Below are 22,214 nucleotides of genomic sequence, written 5' to 3'. Positions count from 1 at the left end.
TTAATTCTCAACTGAATAAAACTAATGTTTTTTCCTGTTTGGAAGATGTTTACAAACTATTTACTGTGACTTTCCTTTAAATGTTCTCCAGGATGGATCCGTAGTTGATAAGCTTCCTTTGAAATTGTGTAGCAAACTGGTAAATTCTAGACGAGAGCTGGTGAGGCCCTAGCGGTGAATGTCCAGGTTTCCTTATTTGTAAAAGCAGAAAAGGGACTAAAACTCTAAAACTCAGGTTTCCTGTCTTAAAGTGTTTTATCCTATATATGATGCTCCCTCCCTATGCTGTCATACTATACTGAGTAGCAGGGCTTTTCTATCTATTTATTATTATTATTAAAGATTTTATTGATTTGACAGAGACAGTGTTGAGAGAGGGAACACAAGCAGGGTAGGGGGACATAGGGGAGAAGCAGGGTCCCCGCCAAGTAGGGAGCCCAATGCGGGGCTCAATCCCAGGACCCTGGGATCATGACCTGAACCACTCAGGTGCCCCAGCTTTTCTCTTTAGATGAATTAAGAAGTATTTCTTGATCAAATTTTCTTTTTGTAATATGATATAGATATAAAGCCTCTAGATTCATGGACTGTCTCTGTACACCCCCCAGGTTGAGCTGGTTGTGTTTTTTTAATATCTAAATTTTATAGAACAGACATTAAACTTGACATAAGCTCTTTTATCTTCAATAATTACATGGACTTTTAAAAACTAAAACTAAAACTAAATAGAATTTACAAAGTAATTAGTAATTTCAGCTGACACAGTTTTTCTTTGAGACTAAATTACCAAGATTGGGTTTAATAGAAAAGTATTTTCTCAGGTCTAGTTCAGTGAGTAAGCTCTTCCTTTGGCTTAATAATGCCAATACAGAGAATGCCTTCTGTATTTGTATAAAAATAGTATTGATAATCCCATGACCTTGTTTACTAGTTCAGAATAATCAGAACTCAAAGTGCCAGCAAGCAGCCCTTCGACGTTAGATGTAATGAAGTGTAACTCAGTTAAGTACAGTTTTTGGTCACGAGTGCGCGATCGTGGTACGACTGAAATCTGTAGGAAATGGGGGAATCAATCCAGTTATTCCTAAAATACGGAACATTAGTTCCTCACTTTAAGTTAGGTATGTTGTTTGCCCTTCAACTGTTGTCAGTCGATGTGTATCAAGCATCCTCCGCTGGCCCTCTGGAGGCTGCATCGTTCCCTATGCCGTCCATCTTTTTACCTTAATTTTAGTGTGAAATCTTGCATCTTTTGTACACCCTTGATGGCACTTGGGGCTAACATGATAAATACAGACGCTAAATGCGGATATTAAAATCTGCACTGTGATACCCTTGGAGGTCGGTTAAATTTTAATTTTTTTAATGTTAGCATTTCTATGGAAACTTACCACTTTTCAGAAAACAAACTGCATCTGTGATCTCTGGGTTCTCTCCCCGCCCCCAAACCGAAACGCACTCCTGTTACCTGTGCACCGCCCTTCTGGGGGCTTGGCGGGGGGCGTCAGAGAGGTGAGGTGGAGTGGGGTGCCTGAAATGGTCCCTGGAGCCCAGGGGCAGGAGTCAGCCTCCAGGTGGACGCTTCCAGGGCTGCTGGGATTGCAGGCGTGAGGTGGCGCCCGCCCGAGGCTTCCTCCAGAAGCTGGAAGGCGGGAGGGAAGCGCTGGCCGAGTCGGGGTGCGGGTGGTTTGCTGTGCTAGGAAGGTGTTGGAAAAGGGGGGCGAGCTCCCCTGGAGGACCCCGAGGGTGGGGTGCGGGTGACGGGGTGGAAGGAGCCGCGGAGGGAGCCGAGCACCTGTGCCGATGCTCCGCCACCCCGACTGCGGGGCACCTGGAACTCGCCTGGTTCTGGGGCGGCGGGCGGGGAGTTCGGCGCGGGCGCGGCCGGAGGGGGGGGGGTCTGCAGGGGCGGGGGCTCCTGCCCGGGAGCGCGAGCTGGCGGACACCGCGCTCAGGTGTGGCTCCGGGGAGGCGGGGCCTGCGGACACCGCGCTCAGGTGTGGCTCCGGGGAGGCGGGGCCTGCGGACTCCGCGCTCAGGTGTGGCTCCGGGGAGGCGGGGCCTGCGGGCTCCGCGCTCAGGTGTGGATGGGGAGGCGGGCCTGCGGGCGGGCCAGGCGCTGCTGCCGGCGGCTTCCCTGCGGTTCTGGTTCCTTCCCGCCCGCGGGCCGGCGCCAGCTCAGCGCGGTGTCTCGTCGTTCTTCGAGCGGCAGGAGAGTCCGGGGTCGGCAGGCTTGTGCGTTTGTGCTTCCATCTCCTCCACGCACCTTGACTTGACTTTTTTCTTCTCTGAAATAGGAAGTTGAATTCGTAATTCGTTTTTCTTACTTTCATGAAGAAAAAAGTATATTTTTAAGACTATAAATTTACCTTTGATTATAGCTTTGGCTGCAACCAAATATGTTGTATTTGTAACTATCTCTGTGTGCATCTGACCTAATCACTGTATCTTTTGGGTTTTAAGTTGTGCTTAAGCATGTTAACGTCTGCTTTAAGTGTATTTAACCCAATTATTTTCTTTTTCACAAATATTTTGATACTTGAAGTAGTGTCTTTAACTTGTAATATTTGTGTTGAAGTCCTTTTTATTTTTTGACCAGCTAAATTCTGCAAGATATTAGTATGTACACGAAATTGACCGCTGCAATTTTCCTGTTTCTCCTGTGTTTTACTTTTTCTTTTGTAAACAATACTAATTTCTAAAATTGTTATTTAGCATGTAAGTCAGGTCAGTGTTGATATGTTGTGCTTTTGAGTTTTTATTAGTGTAAAGTTACTCCATTGTGTAATGCCTTTGGGGGGGGCAGGTGGGGGCGTAGCCATCTGTTTTTGTTTGTATGACAATATGGCCTCATAGGGCATTGGGCTACCAGCTGAATGTGATATATTCACATCTTTCTTATTTTGGATCTTTCTGTGTCGTTTTAATTTTTTTTAAAGGTTTAATAGCATTAACTATTTATTTATTTTTAGCATTAACTATTTAGATTAATTTAGATTAGATTTAGATTAATGGTTGCAATTGAAATGCTTGGCTATTTTAAGACAAATTAGTACTTTTGATTTTCTGTGTTTCTGTTCCTTTTATTTTCTGCAGTGACTTGCAATTAAGAATCTTATTTTGTGAATGTTAAGTTATAGATGTTGAAAGTATTAATATTTTCTTCCCCCACTTGCCAGTGAAAATGGAAAAATGAGCAATTTCCTTTTCTTTTTTTTCTCTTTGTTTTAAAACTGAGACTGTAAACCTTCTCACTTTTTCCTTGCAAAATAAAAAAAAAGTATTTCCTATATAAGTTCCAATCTTATTTAATTCCCAGTCTTTTGGATTCTTGGTTATGTCCCATTAAGGAATAGTAGTTTTTCTGAACTCCTAGATATCTGAAAGAGTCTGTTGTCTTTAGACTACAATAAGAACTTGGTTTGGTATCATTTTGTTTTACAACTTATTTTTTAGGCTGTGGGGACTACCCCCCCCCCCCCACCACCACCACCATTTTCCCAGTTTGTGGTATCACATAAGAAAAATCCTACGCTTTTTTTTTTTTTTTTTTTTTTTTTTTGTTCACTTAACTGTAATCCTTTTTTTTACTTAAGGGCTTTCGGATCTGTGTTTTTGTCAATTCTTTGAATTTGCTTCCAGGTCGTCTCTGATTGTGGTTCTGCTGTAATTCGTGTTGCCTGGAACATGCTGACCGCTATCAGTCTCTAGTCAGGCCTCCCAAAAAGGTCTTAGGGAGTGCTGGTTAACGTTGCTTTTGCTTTTGCTTTTTTTTTTTTTTTTTTTCTTTTTTTTAAATACTTGCCATCTACACAGTCTCTTAAATAACGTTTAGTAACATCTAGATAACTTTGTTTCCTGCTTTTAATTTGTTATCTTGGGAGAACGTCTTCAGAATTCTGAGTTTATTTCTTGACGTTTTCTTTTATCTTTTGTCTTGCTCTCTGTCATAGTCTGCTGTGCTCTTTCGCAGTGACTGAATATGTATAATATTGCCAAGAATACAACTGGATAGTGTTTTTTAAAAAATTCTGTTCTGTCGAAGTATATAATATTGGTAAAAGACTAGGCTGTGGAGTGAGATCTCCACTTTTCCAGTTACTAAATACAAGATCTTTGGCAAATTATTTGACTTCCTTAAACCATTTTTTTTCCTTGCAGAGAATGTTGCTAGAACATAACTTCACAGGGGAGTTGGCTTTACTGAGTTGATGCCTGTAAGGTGTCCACAGTAATGTCTAAATTAAGTGCCCCAAGAATTATCCTGGAGTTTTTCATAGGAAGGCTTATTCACTGAGTAACTTGAAGAATGACCCTCTTCCTCTGCTGTTAAATTCTTTCATAGATGTCTATAGTTTTTAGTCATAATTCGTTCATTTATTTAACATTCCAAGACTAGCTGTGTGTCAGACACTGGGGAGGGGCCAGAGATGAACGTGGGCAAATAGGTCTGCCTGTGTGGGGGTGTCAGACTAGTGAGGCTGCTCACACTGAAGTAAGGGTCATCTTTTCAGGAACTTTGTTTTATACCATTGTCGGGTAGGTTTCTTTTTCCTGTTTCTCTGTCAAGGATGCTTGTGTGTTGGTATATATCACGAATTTTTTGAAAAATATTTTCAAACTTTAGAAGTTGAAAAAAATAAAAATACCCATATGCCATTTACCGTTATCTTTGTTAGGGTTTCAGTGTCATTGCGTGCACCCCTTTTCTCTCTCCTTCTTCTTTCCCATCTCTGTTTTTTGGCCCTGAACCATTGAGGCTAAGTTCCACATACTGTGTCCGCTTTAGCCTTAAACGCTTCAGTGGGATAGGGATGTTCTTACATAATCCCAGTGCTGTTACCAGCTTAATATGTTTACATCAATGTAAGAACTTTCATCTAGCCTGTTATCCATATTTCAATTTCGTCACTTGATCTGACATCCCATATAGCATTCCCCGCCACCCATGTAGATTCCAAGATGTGCTCTAGGGTAAACTTTTGTATCTAGTTCTCACTTTGGACTCTTTTAATCTGGAACATTTCCTGAATCCTACTCTTGTCTTTTTGATGCTGACATTTTTTGAATAACGTTCTTCCCCACATACCTGCGTTTTTTTCTGCCAAATTGAACTTTTCTCACTTTGTCTTTGTCGGCTATTTCTTCACAGTTATATGGAGTTTTGCATTGTTGGCCAGAAAACTGCCGGATGATGATGTGCCCTTATCAGGGTGCCTCTTGTCTCACCCTCATTCATATGTGATGTGCTTTCTGATAATTCGGTCATGCTGTTGTCAAATTGCTCCATTTCCCCCCCTTGTAATTAATGGAACATTATATGACATTTAAGAAGATACTTAAGATACTATATTAAGAAGATATTTAAGACCATGTGAATATCTTGCTCCTCAAAATGTGCATTTTTTTTTTTTTTCCACAGTTTTGGACTCCAGGCCATTTGGAGTGGGTCATGAGATAGTTCTTGAGTTTGAATTCCTGTTTTTAGTTCCTAAGCTACCTACCAGCAAATGAAGTAGTTAGAAGCACCAGTTTGTTTTCACAATCCAGAGTTCAATAGACTTATCCCCGCGTAAGCTATTTTCTCCATAAGCTACTTCCTGACTCTGGGATATGTTTCTTTTTGAAGTTTGGATTGCTGTGTTCTTGGTTTTCTTCCTTCCCTATTTATGTTTTCCTGAAGGTTTTAGTGCAAATTGAATGATGTCTCATCAGATGTTCAAAACACACTGCTTTTTCAAAAACATATACCCTAAATTAGTGTCATGAAAATTAAAGCTTAATGTATAATGTACAAATGTTTCATTGATTTCAGAAAGGTTCACACCAGAACTGCAATACAAATGCATAACAGACTTTCTGTTTTCATTTTTTCTGGTGTTTAGAATTGCAGAATATGTGTAGAGTGTGGCACACGATCTAGTTCTCAGTGGCACCACAATTGCTTGGTATGTGACAGTTGTTACCAACAACAGGATAACTTATGTCCTTTCTGTGGGAAGTGCTACCATCCAGAATTGCAGAAAGACATGCTTCATTGTAATATGTGCAAAAGGTAAGAAGATACAGTTCTTCCATTGAGTTTTTGGTCAGTTCTCTTATCCATGTGATCATCTGTACTACCGTGTCTCTTTGAGTTCCAAGCTTTTATCACTCTAATGATCCTTTGGGTACATAGTGCTGTTAAAGATGAAATTAAATTACATATTTATGAGTCTGAAAGGCATCAGGAAGTGAATAGTCAAAAGACCAGAAATGAGCATTAAAGGGAAATGTAGGGAGGAAATGGTTTAAAAATAAGGCAGTAAAAATTTGTGAACACCTTTAATGACCTCTGAAAATGCCAGTTCCTTTTCTAGAACCTTCACCAATTGCCAACCTCTGTAACTTCACTTCTGTCATCCTTAACCCTTCCTATACTCAGTTCTCAGCAATTGCCTCTTTTTTCCCTGGATAGTAACTGGTCTTTAAATTAGAAAATTTCATTTAAATATATTTATCACTGCAGATGGGTTCACTTAGAATGTGACAAGGCAACAGATCATGAGCTGGATTCTCAGTCCAGGGAAGAGTACATCTGCACATATTGTAAACACATAGCCGCGGAGCTGGGTCCCTTACAGGCAGGCGACGGAGTGGAGATGGCCGAAGTCACTGCAGGTAAACTTGAGGGTTTTGGGGTGTTTTGTTTTTTTGTTTTGATGTTGTGCCAACCAGTCTCCAATAAAATTATTTTAGTAAAGATGAGGGAATCCTGTATTATCAGGTCCCATCTTGTTCTTAATTTTCGTACTCACTTGAATCCCAGGCCTGGTGTGCCATATTCCAGTCGTGTTCTTTGAACCAGCGGTGCAAAATTGTCAGCGTTTGGCCACATGACCTAGTTTGTGCTTTATAACCTAGGTTCTTTCACTCCAAATAAGTGTTAGTTTTATAAGGTCTTTCTTAAATGTTAGTTCATATCTTTTGAGCCCAAAATTTTGTTCAGGTAATTTTAGTAGTATACTCTTGTATACATAATAACAAGTTTTTTCATGATAAAGAAAACAGACTGCTTATAGATCGTTTTTCATTTTCATCAATATGAATGGCAACTTTTATAAAGTCCCGTGTTACCGTCTGCAAGCGGTTTAGGTAGACACATTTTAATTACTAATGTTTTGCTTCCAAGATGCCATCTGTATACAGTTGTGAAATGTCCTTTTAAAATAATATGTCAGTAACCTTTTAATTCATAATTTAGATGTTTTTCCATCTACACCTAAAATGTTTGTGGTTGAAAATGTAAAAATGTGAAGAATTCATGGCATTTTGGGTGACAGTTTACCCTCACTATAGCAAAGTAATAATTATTTACAGAGTTAACAAAAACAGATAAACTTACTCTAACCAAAGAATAAATAACATTCTGTTAAGATTATAACAATGAGATGGAAGTTGAAGGACCTGAGGACCATATGGTATTTCCAGAGCGAGTGGTTAATAAAGAGATCAGCGATCCGGAGTCCACACCTGGAATTGTTCCAGACGGTAAGAATGGTTTTGGTCATGGATATAGTTTATTTTCTGAAGAAAATGTGCATGTACAGTGAATATGTGAAATACTGTCCTAAATAAAAATGAGCCACAGTGTGTCACTTAGAAGATTGTTTAGGGAGGAGCTTTCTGGTAAAATAACATGAGAAGTTAATGGGGAAAGGGCATGTATACATAGCTCGGCTATGACTTAGAGCTCATCATCAATACCTACTTTGGGGGGCCAAGTGATTTTCATTAAAAAGCAATTTATTATTTTATCTCTCTTTAGTTATACTTGTAACTACTAACTAGAGCTCTTACTGATCATGAGATGGTTCATGCTGAGATAATGAAAAATTTATTGTTTTAGATTGTCTCGACGGTTCTGTTGGGGGTGTTTCAGCTATTTTAGTGATATTCAATTAAGCTTTTTGCACCGTTGATAATAGCTATTTCTATACCTGAGGATGTGGAATTAATGAGACAAGGTTGGGGAGAAACTACTTAATTAATTTAATCTTGGGTTCATCTGGCAGTTGGGATTTTATGTGAAACTTTATATTCTATAGATGGAGTATGTACATATGTAAGGCCTCAGATTGTCTGAGATTCAGTTTTGTGTTTAATAACTGCCATGAGAAGGCATATTGCAGAAGATGTAAAGTGAGGAAGAGTAAGACAAAGTTATCTGTAACAATAAATCTTGTCCTAGTGCATGATCAGATTGCTGATTCCATCTCCATCTCCTACTTAACTAGTAAACAGTAAGTGTGTTTTGTGCTTGTGTTGAGAATTGGCATTTGACAGGAGGATAAAAGTCTTACTCAACTTGCTTTTGAGAGAGCAGTGTTAGAGAAATTTTGAGTCCTTGCTAGAGATGCCATGAATGTGTCCTTCACAGCAGTTCCCATCCACACAGAAGAGCAGCAGAAGAGTCATCTCCCAGGAAGTCTTGATACACATGGTCTTCTCGCTTCTGGTAAGTGTGCTGTCCGGATTGATCATGACTGCTATGCAGATTCGAGTCATAATCTATTAAGTTAATTTTTCAAATGAATTATCCCAAAGAATTACTTACTACTGCTGTATACACAGTACAGTAATGAAATATTCTAGTTAAGTGATCCTTTTCTTAGAAAGAATTGGCATTGGCTTTCTAAAGGAGGTTGTATTCTCTGTGGAGTTGTTAAATCAAATGTTTGTTATTAAACAAGTGAAAATCAGGGGCACCTGGGTGACTCAGTCGGTTAAGCAGCTGCCTTTGACTGAGGTCATGATCTCGGGGTCCTGGGATCAAGTCCCGCATCGGGCTCCTTGCTCAGCAGGGAGTGCACTTCTCCCTCTCCCTTTGCCCCCACCCTGCCCCAACTTGTGTGCTGTTTCTCTCTCTTTGCCAAATAAATAAAATCTTAAGAAAAAAAATCAGTTAAGGGGTGCCTGGGTGTATCAGTCGGTTAAGTGGCTGCCTTCGGCTCAGGTCATGATCTCAGGGTCCTGGGGTCGAGCCCCGCATTGGGCTCTCTACTCAGCAGGGAGCCTGCTTGCCTGCCCCGCCCCCCGCCCCCTGCCTGCCTCTCTGCCCACTTGTGATCTCTGTCTCTCTGTCAAATAAATAAAAAAATCGTTAAAAAAAAAAAAAAGAGAAAGAGTAAGGTAAAATCATTATAGAAGATGACTGGCAGAGGCGCCTGCGTGGCTCAGTGGGTCAAGCCTCTGCCTTCAGCTCAGGTCATGAACTCGGGTCCTGGGATCGAGCCCCACATCAGGCTCCTTGTTCAGTGGGGAGCCTGTTCCCCCTCTTTCTCTGCCTGCCTGTTTGCCTACTTATGATCTCTCTTTCTCCGTCAAATAAATTAAAAAAAAAAAAAAGACTACTGGTCGAACATAATAGAACTGTTAGGGATGAAGAGCACGTTTACATTTTTACTCCTTCCTGCCTAGTGTACAGAAAGAGTGTACTGGTGGTCTGCATGTGTGCTGCGCATTTTCTTTTTTCCAGTGAGTCTTGAGGTAATTGGTCTTCTATTAATCACAATTGAGGCTTCATTTGCCGTTATAAGTTTTTTCACTTGAGTCACTCAAATGAATGGTACTCGCTATTTACGTGTAATTTTCTGTTTTAAAAGTCTTTTTATTGAGCATTCCTTTTCTTTTTTTTTTTTTTTTTTTAAAGATTTTATTTATTTATTTGACAGAGATCACAAGTAGGCAGAGAGGCAGGCAGGGGATGGGGGGGAAGCAGGATCCCTGCTGAGCAGAGAGCCCAATTCGGGGCTCATTCCCAGGACCCTGAGATCATGACCTGAGCCGAAGGCAGACGCTTAACCCACTGAGCCCCCCGGTGCCCACCCCTAAGCATTCTTTTTTAATGTTGAGTATTTTTGAAGCATTTTTGTGTGTAAAAATATTTGGATTAGATCCATTATTTTATGTTTTTTTCCTTTATCCTCAACTGTAGTCTTTCAGGGAGTGGGAATAAAAAGTGGGATTTCATTTTGGTATCAGGTCATAGATTAAGTGCAGTCACCACAGTAAATAGTAATGAGGAAATTAATAAGTCTATCAGTGTAACTTAGAAATTACCTTCATAGTATTTGAAATAAGAGCTTTTTAATCTGGTGATCTTACCTGATAGAGCCATGTAGGACTCATGTAAATTGGATCTCTGACTTTGTTTTCAGGCATGGTAGGGTTAAAGGCATAACACATTAGCCCCCAACTTAAAATTTACCAGTTAGTGACTTAGATATTGCTGATATCTAATTTGCTAAGCTTGGACTGTTTAATTATTGATCATGAGGAAATAACAAAGATTCTATCCAAAAAATGTATATGTTAGCAGGTACAGCTAATAAGTAAAATAAGTCTTTTCTATCTGTGTTCGTTACTCAGTTGAGTCTGCAGAATGAGTTTCAGTTATGTCAGTGATACTTCATTTGAGTTGTTTACATCTGAATGCCTGCTATTACAAAATCGCTGTATATTCTGGATTAGTCTTTACTTTTCTGTTTGTTTGTTTTGGCCTAAGTACTTTTATTTATTATTTTTTTATTTTTTTAAAGATTTTGTTTATTGGACAGAGATCACAAGTAGGCAGAGAGGCAGGCGGAGAGAGGGGGGGGAAGCAGGCTCCCCGCTGAGCAGAGAGCCTGAGGCGGGGCTCGATCCCAGGACCCCGGGATCATGACCTGAGTCGAAGGCAGAGGCTTCAACCCACTGAGCCACCCAGGCGCCCCTAATCTTTATTTTTTAACTTGGATACCTCATGTAACTTCAGTGAGCCTCATTTTTCTAGCTGTTGAAAGAGTGTAACTTTACCTACAGAATTGTTAATCTTTTTGTAATTGTTCAAATTGTAAAACATATATGCTTAATAGAATTCTATTAGAAATTCTGTTTTAAATATTTTTAACAGAAACCACCTTAAACTCTGGGGATCCTATTAAGGTGATGTTTTTGTAGCTTTTCTGGCCTGATCTGTGACCAGTTCTAATTCATAAATCTTGGTGTATTTTGGTCTTTATTAATTTTAAATGGTTTTCTTGATGAATACCTTCTGATTTAAGTTAGGATTTTAACCATAAGTGTGCTTTGGAAATTCATTGTCTACCTTCTCTCCCCTTTTCCTTCCCAAGTCTATTATTTTTAAGCCCGAAAATTTTTAGATTTTAAATTTATAAGTACATTAACATAATATATTCCAAATTTTGTAGAATCCTCCCAAGATAAAATGAATCCTGAAATGGGAAATCAGATTTCTCATGAAACTGATAGTGAAGAAATGGAAATGTCTTCTAAAGTGATACATGTTTGTGAAGATCAAAATGAAAACAAAATGGAAGTGACAGAAAATGTCGACGTCCACGCACAGCAGATCGTTGTGCGGCACGAGGACCCGCGGTTAGAGGACCCCGGAATGTTGACGTCTGCAGAAGAATCACGGCCTCCAAAACTGACCACTGAGTCTGCCGCCGTTCCACCAGATGCCGTAGGGTCCTCATGTGGGGAAGGTCCTGCTTTATGTCCTAAGGAGCAGCCGCCTGTAGAAAGGGTAGAAGAAGAAACAGAACAGAAACCAAGTTCCGGCTCTTCCACTGCCTTTACGGACTTTGAAATGGCTCCTGCCGTCGAGGGCTGCGTGAAAGATGGTTTATGCCAAGAAGACAAACCTGTGAAATTACCACCCGAGACAGAGCTGTCATTTGTGTCTGCCACAGACGTAAGCAAGGCACATGTGTCTTCCTCTCCGCTTTCTTCAGACTTGCCTTCCCATGACATACTGCACACTTACCCTTCAACCCTCAATGCTTCTGTTGGAAACATTCTGCCGACAACGTATATCTCCGTCACTCCAAAAATCGGCATGGGTAAACCAGCTATTACCAAAAGAAAATTTTCTCCTGGTAGACCTCGGTCCAAACAGGTAGGGTGATTTTAATGATAAGGACAGAAAAATCTATTGGAGCAATTACATAAAATAAGGCGTATGTGGAACTTTGGTTTGGAGGGTTATTTTTCCTGTTTCCAGGTAGAACTTAGATGTAATGTTGACCCAAGTGGCCATTTTTTTTTTTTTTTAAAAGCTATGATGAAGACTAATTTATTAAACTTAAAGTGATCTTATTCAGAATTCAACTTGGTTGGGACATACAAATGCAACCTATGTGATTACAGTTTCTAATAGAAAACACTTAAATTTTGACATTCTATACCACAGTAACAGTAGAGCCTTAAAGAAGCAGTAAGTTTGAGGTATATTGTAACTAACATTTTTTTTTCCCTCTACAGTATTTGTTTATTGATATTATTCTTTGCCTAACTTTTTAACTGCTTAAGCATCAAAATTTACTAAGAGAGTTTTTCATGGTGCGTTTTTCTCATTTGGATTTTTCTGTTAATTGCTAACTTTGTGACCTGTCCCCCACCCCCAAGCTAGGATTTCCTTCAGTGTTTTCATGGAAGAGTCTTAGAATTGCATTCTTGGTCCTTGGGCAGTGAGGGGAGTTCTTCCCCTGACCTGGGTAGTGTGGTTAAGTTTCAGTTCTTTTTAGTGGAATTTAAGTGAAACTAACTAGAAAACAAAGTGAGACACTGTAGCTAAGATTCATTTATTCTACAACATTTCTACTTTCTGTAATTGTTATAAAATGGTAAGATAATCAAACAGTGCAGTGTTTAGTCACAATGGTACTTTGAAGTTTCAAGTCTCATGATTTAAATTGCTTCCAGTGATTAAAGTTTGACATTCTAGTAGTATCGTCTTGATCTTGATCATCCAATTTTGGAATCGGAAGCAAAGTAGAAAAATAGAATTTTATTGTAATGTGAAAATTAGTCTCCTCTAAATTCCAGATATAGCTTATTCCCTAAGGCGGCCAGCTAACACACCCGAGGCACAGTGGCCGGGTGGGAGAGAACGGTTCCTTGGTGGCAAAGACAATGCAGTGACCCAAGACACTCCTTCCTGTAGGCCTTTCTCTGAGTATTTTCCATGATACTTATTTTATGTTCTCCCAGGAGAGGGTTTTCTTCTCAAACCAGTTCATCTCCTTATTCTTGTTTTCTTTTTTTGAAATAATTGTTAAGTAACAGTTACGTGGTTTGGGCTCTGAAGAAACGTTAGCCATGAAATTTCAGTCTCAAATTTAATTTTGGTTCAGATATTTACATTCTTCGAGATAATGCATCATAAATATTCTTGTCCAATTTTACTCTATAGAGACTACTGTTGCAACTGAGAAACCATTAGGATTATTTTGGTGTTGACTTAATGTCCTAAGATCTATGTGCTTGTGAGTCTGAGTGTGTGTTAATGTGTGTGTGTTTGAGAGCGTCTTCCAGGTTTATCTCATTTCATGTGACTTGTGTCCTAACATTTGTCATCACTTCTGCTGTATTCTCTTTCAGTTCCCAATTCTTGTATTATCCTACTTTCTGTTGAGTTGCCATTGTCTCATTACTGCTTCTTAATTTGCTGCTAATCTCATAAACAGTCCCTAGGCACGTTCAGCCCGTCATCTTGGTCTTCATTGTGTGGCCGACAGCCTTCACTTGGCGACGCGTAGCTCGCTAGTACATTGCTGTTTTTGTGGAGAGTATAGATCGGATAGAACAAGACAGCTCTTTAGTTTTTATCGTTGCTGAGGTACTGAGGTCATAACTTCCAGGGAATATTGCAGTATTTATCTTTATGTTGGCAGTCCTGAAGTCTGTCACTCGGTTGTATGAATTTCTTTGATGTCAAGAATTCCTGTGTTGTATCTTTGGTTCGTGTTTATTTTGAGTATTCTTGTAGTGCGGACTGGATATAAAATGAGATGGATGTTTATGGCAACGATTGTGATATAAGCAAGATTCTTTGCTGTGTTCTGATTATTAACATCAGTAGAGTTTCCATATTTTGTTGAAGGTTCTCTGGTCTTTAACGGTATAATGAAGCCTGTCCGAACAAACGAACTGCACATTTCATTGGTTAAATTGTTTCATAGCCATCAAGTCTTTATGTTTATTTCAACCATTTCCTAATATTATGTGAGCTTTTCTAAAGAATTCACTTAGAAATTAAATGAATACTTTAATTAGAAACAGAAAATTTGAAAGCTTTAGAATTTAAGGTGTCAGCTAATGATTGGATTATTGAAATGTTTTTTGGAGAAAGGAGTTAGCCAGTAGAAGGGTAGGCCAGTGCTGTCTAACAGGGATAGAATGCAAGCCTCATAGATCTATACTTGATCTTAGCCAAAAGGCCAAGAAGCAATCGATCTAATTTAAAAATTTCTAATAGTCCCACTTAAAAGTAAAAATAAGCAGGTGAAATAAATTTTAGTGTTTTAACTTAATATATAAAAATATGTTAGCATTTAATCTTTTGTATGTTATATAATAAATATATATAACAAAAATATAATTACATAAAAATATGTAACTATAATACATAGTATATGTAAAAATAATTATGCATATGATAAAAGTTATTAATGTGATATTTTACATTTACTTTTCATGCTAAGTGTTCAAGATCTGGTTTCCCACTACATAATTAGAAGTCTTTTGTAGCCTCATGACTAATGGCTATCTTACTGGATAATGCAAGAGCAGACATTTTTAAAAACAGGAAAATTTTAGTTCCAAAAGGAACTACATTTGAAAAGAAATGCCAGCGGAATTAAAGAGTGATAAATTAAGAATGGTGCTCTGTTTTCACTACTTTTAAGTACTGAAGTAGAAATAGTCTACGCCCTCCAGTTGCTCATAGGACATATTTTAATACGGATGATAAAAATGATTTGTTGTAGCAACAACTCATTTTGTATTTTCAGTGTATATTAGATTGTCAGTATAGAAGCCCTACATATGCACACATATATGTTCATGTGCTCTTACATACATACATATGAGTACATATATATGAGTATGTGTAGTGATTCTGGAGTGTGGATGGGTATATCATCATTCTGAGTCTGACATGTCAGGACTCAGACCATGGAATCTATACAGGATTATTTTCCCTTTAGAAGAAGAGATTAATCATTGAAGGTTAGTGTTTTATATTACACTTTTTATGTGGAAGAGTTTAGGTGTTATTTATATATGTTATATGTTCTTCATGAGCTGTTTGAAGTACATCTTGAATATGTGGTTCACAGCCTTACTAGAGAAACAGTAACGTAAGTTTTCCTGATGGTTGTGGATAGAAAAAATTCCTTTTTCTTTTTTGTTTTCTTTCTCATTTCGACAGAGGATTTCATAAAGATAGGGAGAAGAGTGCAGACATGGGGGAGGAGAAGGGAGCTGGAGCAGTGACCGGCAGCCGGCCCGCTGGACATGGCTTCACATAAACTGTGCCAGTGAACCAGTTGGCTTTTCTTTCTTTCATCCTTTATTGAAGTTATTTTTTAATATAGATTTTAGCATTTCATTTTTTCAGTATTTTTATGGGTATATCCACTTAGTACCTTGGGTTTGGAAAAGTCATTATTGGCCAACTGCATGTTATAATTGCCTGGGGAGCCTTAAAACGTATCAGTGCAATGACCCCACCCTGCGCTAGTTAAACCAGCCCTACAGTCGCTTTGCCCTTAGCCCTGGAAGTCGAGTTCCTGAGTTAGAGAGATGGGCTACTCACTGCTACTTTTATGCATATGACTGGCTTCAAGAACTACTCTTAAAAAGCAGTGGGAAAGAGGATGGAACCATTTTTTATTTCAACATGTCAAATAACAGTGTGTTTTTCATTTTCTACTTATTTCTCTCATTCCAAAGTTGTATTTATCCATTTTAATTTGGAAAATCTGAGATAATAGTAATCTCAGCCCATCTTCTGCTATTTATCCTATTTGTATCACTTTCTTTTATGGAAAAATATTGGATATAATCACATCACAAGTGCTTCAGACACCTGTGTACTACGTGCTTTCATGATGGTATTCAAAGAAGTTTGTTAAACCTAGGGAATATGTTTTAATGAAATATTTAATATTTCAGTGAAATTTCATAAAAGTGAACATAAGTACTCAGCTATATTTTGAAAACTTTCAAATTCTAGGAATTTTTTCATTTCATTTTTTATTATAGCTCTCTGTTTTTTGTTGCTGAAATCTTATATATGGAAAACTTAGAGATTTCCATTAAGTTCTGAGACTGAAATTTATTGAGGTGTTCTCAGAAAGTGAAATTTCTTCAGTGTATGAAGTTTCCAAGGATAGTACTCTATTAGATCATCTTTTCCATTACATTGTGAGGTGGATATTTTATTTTTTATTAATTTAACTAATTTTATTATGAGCCATAAAATTTTATAACATTCTTGTCTACTGCAATAGCATTTTGAATGAAATGTTTTGAGTTAACAAATCAGTTTCATAATCTATTCCTGTGAGAGAAAAACAAACCTACCGGTCAGTGAGCTGTAGAGGATTGTAGTTTTATTAACAGTCGCAAGTAAGCACTTTCTCTTTTAAAATAGTGGACACCATTTCTGACTTGTAAACAAATCCTTTAGTAAGAGGCACTGTTGATTTTTAAAAAAAAAATTTTAAGGCTTAAAAAAAGGCGTATCTATAAATCATACTGTCCAAATAAGGAGAAGTTTAGTTCTTTATTAAGTTATTTCATATCCAGCTTTAAAATGTTTGGACTTTTGAGGCATTGCTCGCTATAACACATCACAACGGCACTCACTAAAGGGAAAGAAATTACCCCATGTAGTTTGAATTGTCCCTTCCTGGATACCTATTCGGTAAGGTAAAACCTATATTTTGATACTTTGTCTTAGAATCTATTGAGGGTTTCATTAGTAAACAGATACATATTTTGTTTTCTCTGTGGAGAATAAAGGGTACACTGTAGTTGCCCAGATTATTTTCCACTTACATTCTTCTAGTCTAAATACTATGCTGCCTTTTAAAAAAGTGACTTTTAAGAAGTATTTTGTATTGTTTACATCATTTCTTACTGTAACCGATACCAGGAAGGATCGGCTAATACAGGTTTAGCATGCGCGTTTCCGTAGTGCAGTTACTTGGATTCAGATCCTTATTTCCCATTATTGTCTGTGTGACACCAAGCTCGTTACCTTGCTGACTGTCTTGTTTCTTCATCTGTAAAACTACATCATATGGTTGATGTTGGCATTTAATAGTAACACATACACAGCACCTGACCCATGGCAAGTGGTAGTCGTGCCCTGCTTGCTTTCTTGAGTTGCAGAGTAACGCAGATATTCTGTGAAAACCACGGCTCGAGGAGACAATAATCTATTAAACGTAGCTCTGGAGAACCAATCAGATCGACTGATACTTATTTGTACTGAAATGTGCCAACAAAAATATAGGCCTTGGGTGGGTCGGACACCGGTCTCAGTAAATACGGTGTGTAGTCGGTTTCTCGAGTTCAAAGCCAAGTAATGGCTGCACAGATGTTGGAACTGAACAGCCTGTTAATTCTACTCTGTGTGATATGGGCTGCTGGAGAGGAAACCCCGGGTACTATGAAGAAGCAGAGGCACGAGAGGAAACTCAGCTCAGGCTTGTGTGCAGTGCAGCTGAAGTCCAGGAAACACTGCTCTAAATCACTGAGAAGCTGTAGTTTTAAACCTAAAAAATATCTAGCCCTGTCAGTGGCGAGCTGCAAACACGTACAGATCAGAAGCGTCCCTTTCCTCTTGGTTTCCTTGTGCCTATTGTGGTATTTCTGAAGCCATCACCAACACCATTGCTAGCACCAGCCAGATTCACATTCCTGAATTATTGAAGGCTAAAGCTGGTAACAGCTGTTTTTGTACTTTTATAGCATCTTATCAAAGCACTGTCAAGGACTAAATTTCTTGTTCCAGTTGATGTTGAACTCAGTTTTGTATATAAGACTTACTTACGTGAAAAGAATTCTGTAAGTCATAGAAATGAGTCGTTTGCTGTTGTGGCTATAATGTACATGAGTGACTGTATGTACCGAAAAGGAATCACAGATGCTTAGGTTTACTGTTTCTCTTGCTGGTCGTCCCCTCTGCTCCCCATCGTTCTCGCTTTCTCTAAATCAGACTCACCCTTCAGTCGTCGCCTTGGTGTTGGGTGAGGCTGGCTGGACCTGAGTGAGGGGGACTTGGAGGTGTGAAGTCTGCCCAGGAGGCCCCAAACCTCTGCCTTGAAACTTCTTCAGCAGATCCGGATACTCTTGGGCTCTAATAATGACATTGATCATATTTAACCACCAGCAACAGGATTGGGCTTCTCATCACAGAAAGTCGGCTTTAATATCCTTTGCTCCACGTGCCATTACTGTTTCCGTTGTATGATTCACCAGGTTGATAAATTCACTCAAGAAGTTGGCCTCAGGTAGAAAGAAGCTTAGTATCAACTTTGTTGGTTTTTTTTTTTTTTTTTTTTAAGATTTTATTTATTTGACCCACAGAGATCACAAGTAGGCAGAGAGGCAGGCCCCCTGCCGAGCAGAGCCCAGGACCCTAGAATCATGACCTGAGCTGAAAGCAGAGGCTTTAACCCCCTGAACCACCCAGGCGCCCCAGCTTAGTATCAGCCTTAAACAGGTTTTGGGGTCAGTCATTATTGTTAGGATCTAATTGAATCTCAACCATACAGGGTTTTGTGGTTTGTTTTTTTTTTCTTTAAGTTTCTGTAGAATTTGATAGCAAGTTGCTTCTCTTTAGCTGTCTTCATAGCTTAGTTTCCTGATGGCTACATTTTGAAACCTTTCGCTTATGATTCATTTTGTAACAGTGCATTGGATAGATTAGTAATTTTTTTTAAAGTGAGGAAATTCAGGAATGTAGGCTATATCTAATGGGGGAATTAGTATGTTTCATACTATAATGCTTGTTGATGCACTTATGCATCTAAAAAAAATGCCCAGTGGGAAAAAACAGGCATTCAATAAGCATTGAATAGAATGCTTAACAGTGAACAAAAAGAATAGTCTTTTCTCATCAAGCTTCTAGTCCAGTGGGAAGAAATAAATACAAATGTAGTAAGTATAAATATAAGTGTAACAACAGCATAAACCTGTTTCAGGAGACAGGGAAGTTGACCTCTGAATTGTCTGTGTAAATTCTTTTTCATCAAAGCTGAGATCTGTAGGATAATTTATAACTGCAGTTGGCAATTATAGCTGTATTTTAGTTTTAAGGTCTAAAGAATATATTAGGTAATTTCTTCATTGTCAAAACATCTAAGTATGATCATAATTTTTCTCCAGTTCCTATAAAATTGCACACAATCTATCTTCCAGTGTCTTATGATAATATACTTATTAAAATTCATAATGTAATTACCCAAGCTTTTATTATATAAGTTCTTCATAGCAGTTGAATGGTTTTCTAATTATTCCTGAAATGGCATCCAAACATTCTTGATCTATGGAGCCCTGCATTTTGTTCATCCATGTTCTATGAAGTGTAAATGTTTTTAAAATGAGACACAGTTTTGGCATCAAAGCTAACTTTTAAATTATGGTGAATATCATGTTATCTGAGAGTACGGCTTTTTATAATGTTTTAAGAGCCGTCTGCTGACATAACATTAAATGGTCCATCAAAAGGAATTTTATACAGTAGCCAAATATTATCAGAGAAAAGCCAATGGAAACATTGAGAGAACTAAATTGAGATAACTCTTTCCCCCACTCTCTACCAGTAAATAACCAGAAACAGTAAAACATATGACCCCAAATTTCAGTCAGTGAAAAGATGCAAAACACCTTGTAAGGTAGAGGACAGCGCAGCTGGAGCACTGAAGGAGAGGCCTCTTCGCAGAGAAACGTCCGAGCCCATAGTGCAGAATCTCAGAAGAAGAACCATCCACTGGTTCTTGGAGGGTCGCCATTGCTCTGAGTCAGTCCGCCCCCGAGTGGCGAAGAGCTTGGCGTGTTTGAAGGAGCCCAGGGTAGCTGGGGTGGAACAGTCAAGAGGGGGCCACAAGAGGAGGTGGGAAAGAGGCACCAGGAAAGGTTTGCAGTGAAGTAAGGGCACTGGACAGGGTTGAAGCAAGGGAGTGTCTTGCTTGATTGGATTTCCAGTTTTTGCAAAGTCCTTCTGGCTGCTGTGTGGAGAAGGAAGGGCTTGAGGGAGATGCTGGGTGGGGAGAGCCCGGTAGAGCAGCTGGCTGCGAGATTGAATATGCTGGTTTACGGATGGTTTGGATTGAAGGAGTGGCAGGGGAGAATGATGAGGGGAAAGAACAGATCAGAGAACTCTGCATTTTCTGACCTGAGTCTGGGGCCCATTTCTAAAGATGGGCAAGATGGTGAGATGGGACTGAGGAAGGGAGGGATTTTAGACGTGGTGAACCTGAGAGGTCTGGTGTGACGGAATGGGCGTGCTAAGGAGCAGGCTGAAAACCCTGCTAACTTCTCCAAGAACACGTGGGAACTAGAAATGTGAATTCGGGAGACAGCGTCATCCGAGACGGTGTGTACAGCCCGAATGATAGATCATACCACTTGGGAAGAGACTCCAGAGAGAGGAAGATTGTCCCGGCCGCAGCCCTGGGAAGCACTGAGGCTTTGGAGGTCAGGTGGTGGAAGTGGACAGAAAGGTCAGCTAGGAAGGGCAGAGAAACTTTCACAGGTGTGCTGCCTTGAACCCGTCAGAACTGAATGGAGGACAGTTCGAGTACAGTGAGAAAAGAGAACGGACTTCTGGCAGCATAAGGGTTACCCAAAGACCCTGGATGCAGCAGGGAAGAAGACAGAGGTGTAGAGGCAAGTTGATCTGATACTGTGAAGTGAGGTCATTCACCTGTCAGTAAACTCAGGACCGCCACTCATTGAGCTTGACTGTAGGTTAATTAAAAGTGAGACCAGTCTTTTCCTTGTGTGTATTTTTTTTTCTCAAAATACTGTTAACTGCATTAACTATCTACTCCCCAAAGGGTAGTCAAACTCTTATTTTGGTTGGTTATTTAAATTCCTGGTAGTAGTTTTATGTGATTAATAGGCTGCTACTTGTTTGAGAATATTCTAGAAACCTGGTAAGTACTGTGTTTCTTAAGTTTGGGTCATTTAATTGGTAAAAGTTATAGCATGTGTTATGGAATTGCCTAATTCAAAATAGGTTTTTTATTGCTGGACATTTGTTTTGTGTTTTTCTTTAAAATGTTATCTTTGTGGAGTAGACTTTTTTATTTAGGCTCCTTAACATCATCATCAGATTAGCATAGGGTTTTGCTGAATGTGGTTATTAAGAAGTAAAATGTCTTATTTTCATTTGAACTATTTTAATAAGGTACTGTTTCTTGTATAAGTAACCAAGTATCTTAGGCATTTTAATTTGCAAATTTAGGACAATTTGCTTTAACATTTTTCACTGTACAAATTAGCCCCTTGAATGTAATGTAAGGTTAATAGTCCTTAAATAAAAATAAAAACCATACTACCACTTGTGGTCCCTGGAAGGAGGAGTGGTTAGACCTTGGGATTATAACGGATAACTGCATTTTAAGATTGCAAACTGACTTTCCATAGTTCGAAGCGAACGTGTCTGTCGATGCTCGTTCCGATTGCATTTGCTTGCCCACTGCAGCAGGTGAACATAACGTTCGCTAAGGTTATATCTCTTTTCCAGGGAGTGATAGTTGTTAGAAGAAACTAATCCCCAAGTAGTTTCTTATATATAAGTGTTAATTCTTAGAATTTAATTGACTTTTATGTTTTGGTTCTACAATTACAGTTCATGAGTCAATGTTGATGTCCTATAACCCTGATTCCTCATGTTTCATTGCACTGATATTTCCATCTGAATAAAATATTTAATGTAAATTGTAACTGCAAACATTTAAGCATATAGTCACTGTAAGCCATAAGCTTCCTTTCCCTATCTTGAAGCAATTTGTCCTAAATTTCCATACGTCTGCATTTGTTTTTGCTGTTCTAAAATTCCTCAGTTGCTGGCTTTGACCTTTTACGTTGCTGAGTTTTATACATCTATTTTCTCACCCGCCATATCCTAGGGGGCTTGGAGTACCCATAATACAGTGAGCCCACCTTCCTGGTCCCCAGACATTTCAGAAGGTCGGGAAATTTTTAAACCCCGGCAACTTCCTGGCAGTGCCATTTGGAGCATCAAAGTGGTAAATAAAATTGCATTTACCTTCATGTATCATTTCTTTCTGGTTGGTTTTGTCCAGGTAGAAGTTAAGAATTAAGCCTTTATTTTCTACATAAATGTGCAGATTCCAGAGCCACTT

The 22,214-nt window shown here is 38.9% G+C and overlaps 1 protein-coding gene across 13 annotated transcripts in view; it reads left to right on the top strand.

Annotated features, from left to right (window-relative positions):
• The window catches only part of KMT2C (lysine methyltransferase 2C), a 270,064-nt gene that overhangs the window by 158,586 nt on the left and 89,264 nt on the right, over nt 1-22,214 (top strand). For 10 of the 13 annotated variants that reach the window (XM_059172332.1, XM_059172320.1, XM_059172331.1 and 7 more), the window contains exons 10-15: nt 5,886-6,055; nt 6,509-6,660; nt 7,417-7,530; nt 8,420-8,497; nt 11,232-11,941; nt 21,978-22,097. In XM_059172332.1, coding sequence (XP_059028315.1) covers nt 5,886-6,055; nt 6,509-6,660; nt 7,417-7,530; nt 8,420-8,497; nt 11,232-11,941; nt 21,978-22,097 — 1,344 coding nt within the window. The remainder of the gene's footprint in view (nt 1-5,885; nt 6,056-6,508; nt 6,661-7,416; nt 7,531-8,419; nt 8,498-11,231; nt 11,942-21,977; nt 22,098-22,214) is intronic. The other 3 variants (XM_059172325.1, XM_059172321.1, XM_059172327.1) reach the window with 2 other exon arrangements.

Source organism: Mustela lutreola, chromosome 4 (assembly GCF_030435805.1).
Source record: "Mustela lutreola isolate mMusLut2 chromosome 4, mMusLut2.pri, whole genome shotgun sequence".
Classification (NCBI taxonomy): Eukaryota; Metazoa; Chordata; class Mammalia; order Carnivora; family Mustelidae; genus Mustela; species Mustela lutreola.
This window is presented reverse-complemented; position numbering and strand designations above follow the sequence as displayed.